The 12,718-nt window shown below is 38.4% G+C and overlaps 2 protein-coding genes across 3 annotated transcripts in view; both read right to left on the bottom strand.

Annotated features, from left to right (window-relative positions):
* The window catches only part of eng (endoglin), a 38,766-nt gene extending 38,617 nt beyond the window's left edge, over nucleotides 1–149 (bottom strand). Inside the window, exon 1 of the mRNA XM_051412568.1 lies at nucleotides 28–149. The gene's annotated coding sequence lies outside the window, so the exon portion shown is untranslated. The remainder of the gene's footprint in view (nucleotides 1–27) is intronic.
* A 6,301-nt stretch (nucleotides 150–6,450) lies between these two features.
* ak1 (adenylate kinase 1) lies at nucleotides 6,451–12,066 on the bottom strand. Of its 2 annotated transcripts, XM_051412956.1 has the most exons (7): nucleotides 11,934–12,066; nucleotides 8,546–8,583; nucleotides 7,763–7,798; nucleotides 7,500–7,663; nucleotides 6,894–7,010; nucleotides 6,623–6,814; nucleotides 6,451–6,534 (listed from the first exon to the last, which is right to left on the bottom strand). In XM_051412956.1, exons 2-7 carry the CDS (start codon nucleotides 8,550–8,552, stop codon nucleotides 6,469–6,471), a joined length of 582 nt encoding a protein of 193 aa, XP_051268916.1. In that variant the 5' UTR covers nucleotides 8,553–8,583; nucleotides 11,934–12,066; the 3' UTR covers nucleotides 6,451–6,468. The 2 variants fall into 2 exon arrangements, with proteins under 2 accessions (XP_051268916.1, XP_051268915.1); XM_051412955.1 differs by lacking the exons at nucleotides 8,546–8,583; nucleotides 11,934–12,066 and adding an exon at nucleotides 7,917–7,995.
* Nucleotides 12,067–12,718: the final 652 nt, after the last annotated feature.

Here is a 12,718-nt window from a genome sequence, read left to right as displayed (position 1 = left end):
AACAAAGTTATGAATCACAAAACTTACTTTTAAGATAAGACGGCTTTTGCTTGAATAAAGCAGGTTTTTATAATCCACGGGAAAGCATGTGGCTGCATTCAGCGATGTTCAGGATGTCAGGACTTTCCAAACTTTTTGTGCTGCCTGGGCGGTGCAGATTTACTTTTGTACCCCTCCCACCACCGGCCTTTTTTTCCGAGTGAATACTGCCCCTCTCATAGCATTGTCTTATCTGGTCAACATAGTAAATATTTCAGTTAGTATTCTGATTTTAAAGAGCTGAATTTTATTTTATACTTAATAATAATAGCCCCCTTTTCTCTTTGGCTGTAGCCTTTATCTTTATGTAGGCCTGTAGCCTTTTACTATATATATTTATTTATTTTTCTGTGACAGATTAGCCTTTTATTTTCACAGAAAAACAGCCTACCTCTGTCATCAACCTCCAGGGTTGATAATGCTAAAAAAACACTTAACAAAATTTTACTTTATATTTAATTTATTTAATGTTATTTCTTTCTTTTTTGTACAACACACAAAGTGCTGCCTTTATAATGCAGTCCTTTAACGGATAGTTGTAAATATGCTTTATTTGCTTTCTTGCCAAGAGTTAGCAAACTATGAGAAGATATAATCTACCTCTTGGCAAAAAGAGAAAACACTGTATTCCTTTCAGTAGTAATAAAGCATGTTTTTGCATGGTGGACCTTATCTGGTGTAGGACATGGATAATAAAAAAAAGGACAAAAACAAATATACATACTTAATATTAAGGCTAAAAGTGGCCCACAGAATGATGATAATGATAATGGGTGAAAATAATAATTTATCTTATTCTCTCTGAATACATTTGAATGTGGCAAATTGTAGTTGGACTTTTTAAAGTGGACTAACATCAGGATTTTTAGACAATGAGTAAAAGAAATAACCAAGGTTTTACCACAACGGATGACGTGAGTCATAGTTTAATTTTGGACCAAGCGGTTTCCAAGAAAGCATCATGGTCACCTATATTAGTAATATCCTTACATTGTTGTTGGTAATGTTCAGTTAGATTCCTTTTTAAGTATAGGCTTGGTGATGAAATCTCATATGTAAAGTACAAAACTGTTACAGTTAGGCTACAATTCACATAAAAAATCCCAATGTTTTTCTGTATCTGTTTCATTATTATCTGTTAAGATGTAATCATAATGTGTCACGTCTGCATGATGTGCTCCATTCTGCTTCAATGTGATAATTATTTGGTGTTATTTTTTTGTTTAGAATGTGACTGAGATGTGGCTTACCACATTATAGATTGAAAAAAACACCCCCTACAGAAAACACATTGCAAGTATGACGCATCTACACAACACATTGTAACACGTGCCTGTCGTGTTGCAAACAAAAACGACAGCACTGATATTGAGAACAGCAATGAGAATGTTGTAATTATAGTCTTATTCTGCCTCTCATGTTGCATTCTGACAACAAGGTTCAGATGTTGACTTAAATGCTCTATCTTTCATCCATATATATCCCAGTATTATTTTTATTTCAAGTTCAAACTGTCTTGAGCTGTTGCCATGGTTTCATGATGCATCACTGTGCTAATTTTGTGATACGCACTTTAATTTTCCATTTGTTGACTTAAAGCCTACCTGTTCACATACTCAAGTTTAATTTAGTGATGTAGAAGTGAGTTTGTGTAAGCCTCGGGGAGGCAATTTCAGTGTAATTACTGTGTTAATATATGGAAATTATTCTCCTATCATCAGTTAAAGGTCAGTGCTATAGTTTATGATCTATAGGGCTAAATGGATCCATAATTTAATTTTGGTAAAAATGATTTACCTGTTTTCAATTGTGGATCAATCAACGGGTTCTTTATAAAAAATTTAATAAATAAAAATCATTGTGATTTCCGTTGTTGCAAAATAAAAATGGGTTTTACATATCGACATTGTTGCAGTGCTTTTTTTAAAAATTTTAAAAATAATCTGCCATATTGTGAAAAAAAAACAAGCATAATTCATCCATCATTAATCTTATTATTTAGATCGGTGCTTTTGTGACTTTTGTACTAAAATGTTTTACTTGAAATAGGTCTATCAAGCTCAGTCTGCATATGCCCACACATTCCTGAGAGGAGGTCTAATCACAAAAACAAGTGAAAACTGTGGGTGTACTGTGGGTGTGTGGGCCAAACACTGAAAGTCAGAGATGCACAAAATTACCAAACAGATTTCTGAATTTACTTAAAATCACTGGATGTTGGATGTTATTAGTGGTATGTGTTGTGAACTGTATAATGTCACTGGAAGCTCTGGGAGATTTAGAAATTTGAATAAAAACATGATTCACGTTTTGTATCTGCATATTATAAATATTTTTGGTTATTGGTTAATTAGTTTATCCAGATGAAAAATAAAGGAGAAAAAACAATAGCTTCTCTAGGGGGGGAAGCATTTGTCTTTGCCTACAGCACCACCAGTAGTTGGTGAGAAAAAAATAGATTGGAGCAAAGTGTAGACACAACATCCTTTCTGAACTGAACAGACTCAGAGGAGTCATCACTCCGTCAAATCAACTCCCAACACAAAGTCTATTGGCAGAGCAGAGGAGCAGCAGAAAAGAAAAACACACATAGACTAGACTTCAACAATGCTACAAAAGCATTTAGAGTACAAAACTGCTGTGGCAAACAAAAGTTAACAAACTGCATCTGCATGTGTTGTGTAACAGAAACACTGGAAAATTACAGGAGAGCGCAAACAAGCTTTATCCTCTTCCATTCACTCTTTGGTGAGAAAAGCCGGTCAAGCAATTTTCGGGAAAAAAATGTAATATTAAATACAACAAAACAAACAACAAAAGTTGAAAGGAGTGTTTGAAATGAAGCTTATCTCCTTTCTGATATGGACTTTGTTATTTAGGAACATACTGCAACTGCACATCACAGGAACAAAATGCAGTTACAAGACATAACAAAAACAGCTGGTCACAGATTTAGTGCAGGCACGCACAAATATGCTAAATACAAGTCTCGAAGATGACAGCATAGGCCTTGCAAAGCAGTGTGAAAGCTTGCCACAGCTAGTGTGATTGCTCTGATTTGAACTCTTTACTGGCATTACCACTATACTGCCCAGCGTAATTTGCTTCAATAATTTAAAATTTAGCATAATTTTCACTTGAACTGTAGACTCTCAAAAGGTCTAATCTAGTTAATCCATGATTGCAGATCACAAGTGCTTAATGATTAATTGGACTAATTGACATGTTAGAGTGCTAAATTCCCACAGTGCATTAAAAACAGTAGTACACAGAGCCTTGTTTTCTGAGACTAGTTGATATTCTGCTCATTGGCTCTGTGAACTTGCCTTGACCTCATTCTTTCAGGCAGCATGAACAAAGAAATGCACATGGGATCCTTCACTAAGTACAGACAATTTTACTCAACTTGTACCCTGAGTTACTTAAATGATTGCAATCCTCTAGTAGTTGACATGACTAGGATTTAAAAGGCATATGTCACAGTTGGCATTCATTTACAGCAGTCCATCACATCTGAGGCTGGCCAAAGGACACTTCTACAGTAGCACTCTCCTTCAATGGCTTTCCTTTTTATTGGAGCCTACCCCCAACTCTCCACCCCCACCCATGAGTAATGTTTCAATAACAGGAAACAATCGGCCATCGTCTTTCATCACAGGTTGACGCTGGTTCCCGCACGGTGCCACTGGGTCTCTGTGGTGCCAGCCAGCCCGTCCGCCACAGTACACAGCATAGGAGAGAGAGAGAGAGAGAGAGAGAGAGAGAGAGAGAGAGAGAGAGAGAGAATCAAGTATATGCGCCAGCTTTCTAGTTTCCTTATCGTCCTCTAAGGGGGGATCTGACGCATGGCCTTGTAGCGGTCATATCCGAGACTGATACTAGATGAACAGAAGCCTGTCAGCCTCACAAAGTCATTGAATGTACATCTACAATCCCACAATGCAGCCAATTGACAAGACCTTCATTATAGAAACATCCCATTTGAAAAATCATATCTCACTTCTGAGTAATTCAGGGTTTTTGCTGGAACTGCAGTTAGGATTCACTTAAGTGAGTGGTCCTTGTTCATTTTACATTGGAGTCACAAAGTCACATGAAATTGTCTGTGACAGTCTAATAAGGGGATCATTTCAAAAAGCTGTGAAGGTCTCAGTTACCCTTGACAACTGACCTGTAGGCCACATGATTCCCATGAAATACTGCACGACCAGGTTACATTCAGCCCACCAGCCTTTATTTGGAAATCATGAGCTACTCGTGTTGTTCATTTCTGGGCTATAAGCTTTTTTTAGTTTTAGTTAGGTCGCCTGACAACAGAACAGAAAGTATAATGTATTGATGCACACATATATCCATACAGTATGAATATATATAGGCTGTGATAAGCATTGATTTTTTCTTCTTTTTTTAAGCTGTCATATGCAACAGTATAATTCATAGCTGATTGCACGTCGCTCCCCTTACAATTACGCAGCTTCAGTAAGTGCACACACAGCGTGCATACAATTCTTAGGTTCATCTTATCTGCCTTGGTGGAATCCTCACACAGAAGGCTACATTTGCAGATTTAGTTACAAAGCCATTTCTATGGCCATTAAGCTCCTTTTTAAGGATCTGGCCATTAATTCTGCAGGTGAGTGGAAAATGAAAAAAAATATATAATTTATGGGTCGATTATGGTAATTATACCTTTACCAAAAGTTAATGCAGTGATCATCTGCTTTTTTGTCTTACCTAAAAACTAATATCCTTTCATACCTTGTAGGGTCTTTGCATCCCTGCCTTATTTAGATTTGCCCATACAAGCTAGATGACTAGATGTGGTAAGGTTTGAGACGTCAATTTTATAGTAGATTGGAAAATGGTGTAGCCAAATGAGGTCTGCTTTACCACCACAGGAGGTCAGAAATGTTCAAATTCTACACATAGGGCCTTAAGTTATTTGTCACTTGTTTTGAATGTTCATATGTTCAATACTTGGGAGTTCATGGGGTCATCTTCGAACTTGATTCACAATGGGTCAGCCGAGGCTGTGATCCCTGAAGTGCGGGACTCAGTTTCCCCCTCTCCCCCACATTCACAGACATGTGTCTCTTTTTTTCTCTCCCTGCTGTACGTGATAAATACCACTGCCACCTCCTTTATTCCCCTTTGTTTTGTACCTTTATGAAGTAAGAGCAGCATTCCAAGCATTCAAGCAGCATCCTCAATGACTTTATGAAAGTGCTTACAGACGCCTCTTCTTGATTGACTTTCCGATGAACACATCCTGTCCCCTCTCAGAAGCCGTTTTCCTCTTCCTCATCCCTATGGCGTGGAGTCATGATCAGAGTTCTCCTTGGAGGGTAGTCCGGATACCTGTTGCAGTGTTTGCTTGGCCAGCTGGATGAGTGTGTGTGTGTATGCGGTGAGAGGAAGGTGAGAGGTAAAGGAAGACCTGTTGGTCATCACAGGCTCAAAGGAGAAGTTATAATAACAGTAGTGAGCTATGGCTACAGCAGCATGTCCTGTATCCTGTTGTGTCTACATTCTCCAGCACCTTGACCATGTTTTCTGAATAGGAAAGCGTTTCCTTTTTGAACTTTGAATCCCTAGTCCCTAATTTATGTGTGTGTATTTGGTTTTCCTGGATTACTCACAATGTATTACTGAATTATATTATTATAGATTGCATTCAAATACTCAAACACAGTCACCACTAATAAACTAATTTCAAATATTATGTTTTTCATTACTTTAATTTCCTTTTTGTTACATATACCACTTTAAAGTGTACATCTTGATGAAAAAAATAGAACCTTTCTGTGCTTTAAATATAGTTGCAAATGTATGAAGTCCATGGTGGTTGTAATACAGAAGTCAATGTACATGTACATGTTTGCAGAGTTTCACCAGTTTGTCCACAGTGGGTGATCTCTGCCATTGCTCAATGGCACAATCATAAAGGAGACTATTATTTTTCCACGAACTCTGAACTCTATATGGCAGGTTTGAAAGAGGGGGAAAACGATTGTGTAAAGTGCAGGTTTGCCCAAGAGTGAGCACAGTTTCTTAAAGGTCAGGAGATGTTTGACACCTCCTGTGTACAGTACCTTTTGAGATGTGACTTGGGTAAATCCACATAAATGTTAAGCACAGAATGGATGTCAGACTTACAGACAGAAACAAAAGGGTTTCCAGATGCCGCTGCTTTAAGCATATTCATTGTTTTGTGAGCTTAAAGCTATAAATTCCTATTGCTGGAGTAGAAGGAGAGTTAAGGCATCTTTGATGCTTAATGGCCTTTAGTATTTTAACCAAAATGAGTGGGAAGGGAATTATTTCTGTTGTTGTTCATGTTTTGTCCATATGAAAATGAATTCTGAGAAAATAAAAAAAATAAATAAAACAACAACAACCAGAAACAGCTCATCCAGTTATGTTGTTTTACTACAGTGCATCAATAGCCTTGGCCACTTGGCTGAAGACCTCATCCACTGGCAGCTCGGAGTCAACCTGGGCAGAGAAAGATGACACCATGTGTGAGAATACATGTATATATATATATATATTCAGTTTTCTTCATCATAGCAGTTACACACACCTTCCTGACAATGCCACGGCTCTCATAAAAGGCGATGACTGGCTCAGTTGCTTTGTAATACAAGTCAAGGCGCTTCTTGATTGTCTCCTCATTGTCATCAGAACGGCCGCTGGTCTCACCACGCTTCAAAAGCCTCTTGACCATGGTCTCTCCTTTTGCGTCAACGTACAGCAGCAGGCAGGGTTTGCCGATCTGGGAAGAGAATTTGCTTGAGGCTTTTCCATTGTTGTGGGGGATGAATTATAGACCAACATCTCATGCACTCTCCTACCTTCTTCTCAAACTCCTCGCCCTGCTTGACCTCACGGGGGTAGCCATCAATAAGGAAGCCCTTGGAGACATCAGCCTTGGCGATCATTGCGTCTTTAATCATGTCCAAGACGGTGTCCTGAAAGCAGACCCTGAACATTATGATCAAACTTCACAATGATGTGGCCCTTCTAGTAGAAAATACACTCAGCTGTCAGTTTATTATGCTGACAGGCATTTCTGTTATTTTGTCCTCTCCATTAACATCAATGATGGTAAAATAAATAACACAAAGGCCGCTCTGTATAATGCAATACAGCTCTACAGCCCCACATGTTCCACCATCTAAAATATATATGAAGTTGAATCAGCTCCTCTTTAGGAGACTAAAAAAAAACTTACCTACCTTAAAACTGAACATTATAGCCTTCATGAAGGCTGGATTTATGGCAGGGTTGCTGTATAGCCTGCGCTAGTTTTAGCTATGGTGTAGGTGTACCTAATAAACTGGTAAACTATTGTATGCATTGTAAGAACACCATTTTTGTCTGGTATTGCAAAAGTATAAAAATGATGATCATTGTTTTTTAAGGACAAGTTGCAAAAGATAAAAACATCAGTCTCCTACCAGGGGCACAAGCTCTCCCTTCTGCATGATGGCCTGGAGCTGTTTGCCCCTCTCAGAGCCAGAAGCCACCTCAGCACGGAGCAGATCTCCAGATGACAGGTGGGTGTAGCCATACTTTGCAACTATTTTCTCACACTGGGTGCCCTTTCCAGAGCCAGGCCCACCTTGAAAAAGAAAGACAAAAAAAACATTGTTATAGCACAAGGGGGAATTAGTGATTAAAAAGTGTTGCGTGGTGCAAAATGAGACAAAATTGTACTCACCCACAACAAAGATGATCTTGGCATCTTTAATTTTGTCTGAAATGAGCATGAACAAAATAGGTTGTCAGTGGCAAAGCATTCTTCTAACAAATGCAAGGTACAAGGTGTGTTTTTAATAACTATTAAAAACTATTAAAGGATATTTCTAACAAACCATCTTGAGAGGCAGATGTGGAGAATTGGCATTCAGTGGAATTAGCAGTACATGTATTTCCCATTTTTTAGTTGCAGGGTATAGTGTCGCCTGGTCCGCTATGCTGTTTTGATTGTGCTTGCTTTGGTGGAGGTTTGTGCTATTACTCAAACAGTGTTGCCATGGCAACTGTTGTCACCTTATAATGTCATGTAGCCAGGTATAACTGTTCACAGGAAACTAAAGCAAAAGTCTGAGTAACAACTCTAACAAATGAGCAAAGAAGAAAAAAATAGATTTGGACTTGTTCATAATCGCATTTTATGGTGATGTGTACAGCTAAGTCATATGATCATTATATTGTACACTACAATGTAGTGTTGTTAATTAAATTTAATATAATAATGATCTATTTTTTCAATAAAAATAGAGTATCATATCTAAGTGCAGAGTTAATTCATATCAGTGTTAAATGTAAGACCTCCCCTGTAGTCTCTGTATTCTCAAATATCACCAAAAGAGGGCAGTAGAGTCTAAAGAAATACAAGTCAGCTTCTGACTTATTTTTACTTCATAAGTTTAATAATACAAATCAACATTTTGAACATTATTAATCACAATCAATTGGTGTTACATGACATATTATTTACCTGCCATTGTGTTGCGTTTGATGAGTGTTTTCCTTCAACTAAAAGACAAAAAGAAGACACAGGAAAGTAAGTTCAGTACAGCATTTTGAAAAAGGCAGAATGTCTAATAGAATTTTAGTAGGTTGCACTTAATTTAGGGAGTCCATTGCTGTATGGTAAACTGACAGTGTGTATTTTGTGTCCCAGTTACTTACAGTTACTTATTTATATTGTTAAAGCAGCATAATCAAGATTATACAATTATTTTCAAAAATGCGTTTCCTTTAATTGTTACATAACTGTTGTATCTATTCTGAGAATCAGTATTGCTGTATTTAAAACATATTTCTACAGTGAATATTGTGAATACAACACTCTGCTGTTAAGAAACCCACTTCTTTGGCAGTAACTTGTTCTTTGTAGATTGGTTACCCTTCAGTTCTAGACCTTTTAACTAATGCTGCGCTTCACTTTCACAAACACATAAAAACATCTATAGCTTTTTTTTAATTTTTGTAATGTAAAATTTGTATGATTTAACAACTTATTATAATATAATTATACAATACTAAATAGCTTTTACAGCATGTGCTTTTGTCTTTTACAACCAGTTCAGGATAAGACCACAACAATTCTAGTCCCTCATTTCAACTGGACAGGAAATTACTCTTAGTTCTGTATTAACAGTAGCAAACATATCTAAAGAAGACAACAGACGTGTGGTTTCCTGTTTACACTTCTCTTTTAGCTAACTTTCAGAAAGAAGACAGAATAATGAGGAAGGAGGTCAAGGGAGTCACAAGTGCTGGCATGTGTAAATAGATACCATCAACTAGCTGCTCGCCTGTGTCGTGAGAATGGATGTGTATGAAAGAACTGACTTTAAATAACTTTAACATCTGGCTCCATAGGCGTGGCCATATGTCAAAATAACCAAATTGTTTTGCATTTGCTTTGACTATAGAGAAGTTCTCTATAGGCCATATTCGATGATGCCTTGACAGAAATCCAGCGCTATATTTTGCATGTATTTCAAATGAATTTCATATCTTCCATAAAGCTGTTTCACACTCATGTTTGTTATTAATTTGGAGTCAGAATGCCACCTAATGTCACCTATACATTTGCAGTACATGGATTATATACAGTGATAATCACCATCCCACACAGTTAAGCATTTTCCAGTTTTGTTACTTGTCACCCGGTTACTTACATCACACACGTGTGCCCTATGGTAATCAAGTAACCTGAGATCTGTGAAACCAGATTTGTGATAAAGGGCAAAGGGCAAAGGGCTGATTTCTTAGGTTGCATGGTGGGGTTGGTTTCAAGTAACCTGGCATGGTCACCAGGGAAAAAGAACATCACATGCACACCAAAAACATTATCATTACAAATAACTTTATAGGTACAGTATTGAATGTTGAGTATAATCATGGACATTTAATGTACACAGACCATAAAAACCCAAGAATAAATCAAAACAGGTAAATATGAGATATATTTGAATTTGTCTCTCTGTGAAGAGTCTTCATAGGAGATCCTATAGCCTGCATATTTTTCTGAGCAATACAAATGGGAGCAGTGACATTTGATTAGATTTAACAAGACTAGAATTTGACCTTGTGACAAAGTGGCTGTTTACTCACTGGTCCATGCCTCCTATTCAATAGTGCCAGATTGATAAATAAGCTTTAAGGAATGTAGGGATGTGTTAGAAAGGAAATATGAGTTATTTCATTGTAGCTAGACTGCAGCAGAGGGAAAAACTATAGTTATACTACACTGTACATCTCCAAATCACCAGATTGTTTGTGTTGATATGTAAACACGTTTCCTGGTTCACCATAAAGATATATCTTAGCGTGGTACACACCAAAGCTACACATACTTCCAGCTTGTTCTCTGATTCTCACATGCAATACTCTTCAGCACTGGTGGTGGTGCTTCTCAGGTGTCCAGTTTTATGTCAGCAGCCATTAAACCTGTGGCCTGTGTAAATGTCACTTGGTGCCTGGCATCTGAGTCAGCACAGATCATGTTTAGGAATCCCACTCTGGCCTATTATGGTGCCATCGTCTGGGTCCCCTGCTTTTTTGGCATATGAGACAGGTTCTAATACAGTGCAAACTGCATTACATGGCTCTCGGTGTGGGGATTGCACTCAATAATGCATTGAATTATGGAATGAAAACCTACTGTTCACTGAAACTTTACATGACTTTGCTGCAGTGTGACTGTATTAATATATTTCCCTAACAGAGGCTGTATCAGTGCTGGAAATGTGGCAAGATGTTTGAATTGCACTTTATCATTATGCGGACAAAGCCCTGTGACAGATATTCTAGGATTGGGTCCATATTGGTTCTCTTTAAAATTTATAATGTAAACCGTACAACTGAGTACACTGTTAATGCAGAATGTAAAAGTATTTTAGAGAACCTGGAGACACCCTTGAACCCCCTCCACCCACCTGTTAGTCTATCTCGTCATGTCTTACTACTATTTTTTAACACGCAGCCGTGCTAAAAAAAGACTTGGTCTGTCTGCAGCTGTTAAGGGATAGCGTGTCGACCATTCTCAAAAAGCACATGGGGATGCAGCTTTCACCGATTGCCCCTAGAAGCAACAGGGCTGAAAACAAAGTACTGAGCACTTGATCTATTAGTGTATTCACTCTGTGTGCCACTGGTTACTAAGGCACTCTGCAAATTAATTAAGCGTACTGTCCCTTTAAGGAAGAACAGGGGACCCTTTGACGTCAGTGCAGTGGGAGATATTCCATGATGTTTGTCAAAGGATGGAGCAAGATTATTTTGGTGTGAGCTGTGGCTGCTTTGAATGTGTCTGTGTTCCAAATTGCGAGCTTTGGCTCACTTTAATGTGCACCATCTACTCACAAGAATCAATAGTACTCAGCCCTAAACACTTGTTAATGACCATTACCAGGGCTAGAAGCACAGCATTAGAGTTAAAAGCCTACAGCTGGTATGAAAATGGCCTTTAATGGGTGCAGGTAGAAGACACAATCTTATAGAGTGGCCAACCACCTGCAATGAAATGTCAGAGCAAACGTCTGGAGGAAAAGATAATGAATGGCAGTACATATCTTTTTAGAAAAACAATTATGACATGCATTGAGTGCCTTCACTGTGAATGACATGCAAGAGCTGCATGCCTTTGCACTATGCAGAAATGCCTGCTCTTCTGACAGTGTCAACCATTTTATACAGTGTGACAGTTTATCATTACAGTCTCTGTTATTCTCACTCTCCATCCCATCAAACAGCCCTGCCCACTGTGCCTGCCCACATCTCTTTATTCCTCACTCCCTCTGACAAAGTGAGACCCACTCCATGTCATTTCATGCTCGCTCTTCCTCTATGGAGCCTTTGTCCTCTGTACTGACCTCTCTTTCGTGCTGCGGCTCTAGTTCCCAGTGCAAGGGGGCTGCTGTCCCTGGATCCCCGTGTGTGTGTGTCTGCACAGTTCCTGCTGCACGGCAGCCCTCCCTCCCCCATGCTATGCCTTTTTATAGCTCAGCTGAGCCTGCTCAGCCTGCGTTGCATTCTGGGTAAGAGGGAGGAAGAACGAACGTGGAGAGTGAGGGAGGGAGTGAAAGGATGATGGACAGGAGGAGGCAGGGGTGAAATTAGAGGCAGAGGGACAGGAGGGGAGCTGTGGAAGAATGCACAACTATAACTCGTTAGTTCAGATGACTTCTTTTAAATTCAAAATGTTATGTTCCAGTTATTAGAGTACAATATTGGAAACTGGAAACAGTATGTCATGACATAGGTGTAGGTGTCATAATCATATGATTAGAAGTGATAAAACTGGAACAATGTATTATTATAAGTGAATTTAGATGTGTTCCTGGAAAGCGTTTCATTTCTCAATGAAAAACAGAAGCTGAATAAATATCTGTGTTTTAATAAAACATTCCTACTGCATCTTGATTATGCAAACCAAACTGGAAGTTAGCCAACACATTTGGTCAGCCCTTTGTGCTTTGTTCCAACAAAGATTAGAGCTTGGGAAATCCAATCCATTTATTGTGCTGTTTTCAGCCAGTCCAGAACAAATTTTCTAGTGTACTGAATGGGATGATTTGGTCTCACTGTAGAGGTCAGTGTTACTCATGCTATTTTCTTTAGGTTAAAAAGTGGAATTGATGTGTGCAAACTTTACAAA

This window comes from Dicentrarchus labrax, unplaced genomic scaffold, assembly GCF_905237075.1.
Source record: "Dicentrarchus labrax unplaced genomic scaffold, dlabrax2021, whole genome shotgun sequence".
NCBI classification, from domain to species: Eukaryota; Metazoa; Chordata; class Actinopteri; family Moronidae; genus Dicentrarchus; species Dicentrarchus labrax.
This window is presented reverse-complemented; position numbering and strand designations above follow the sequence as displayed.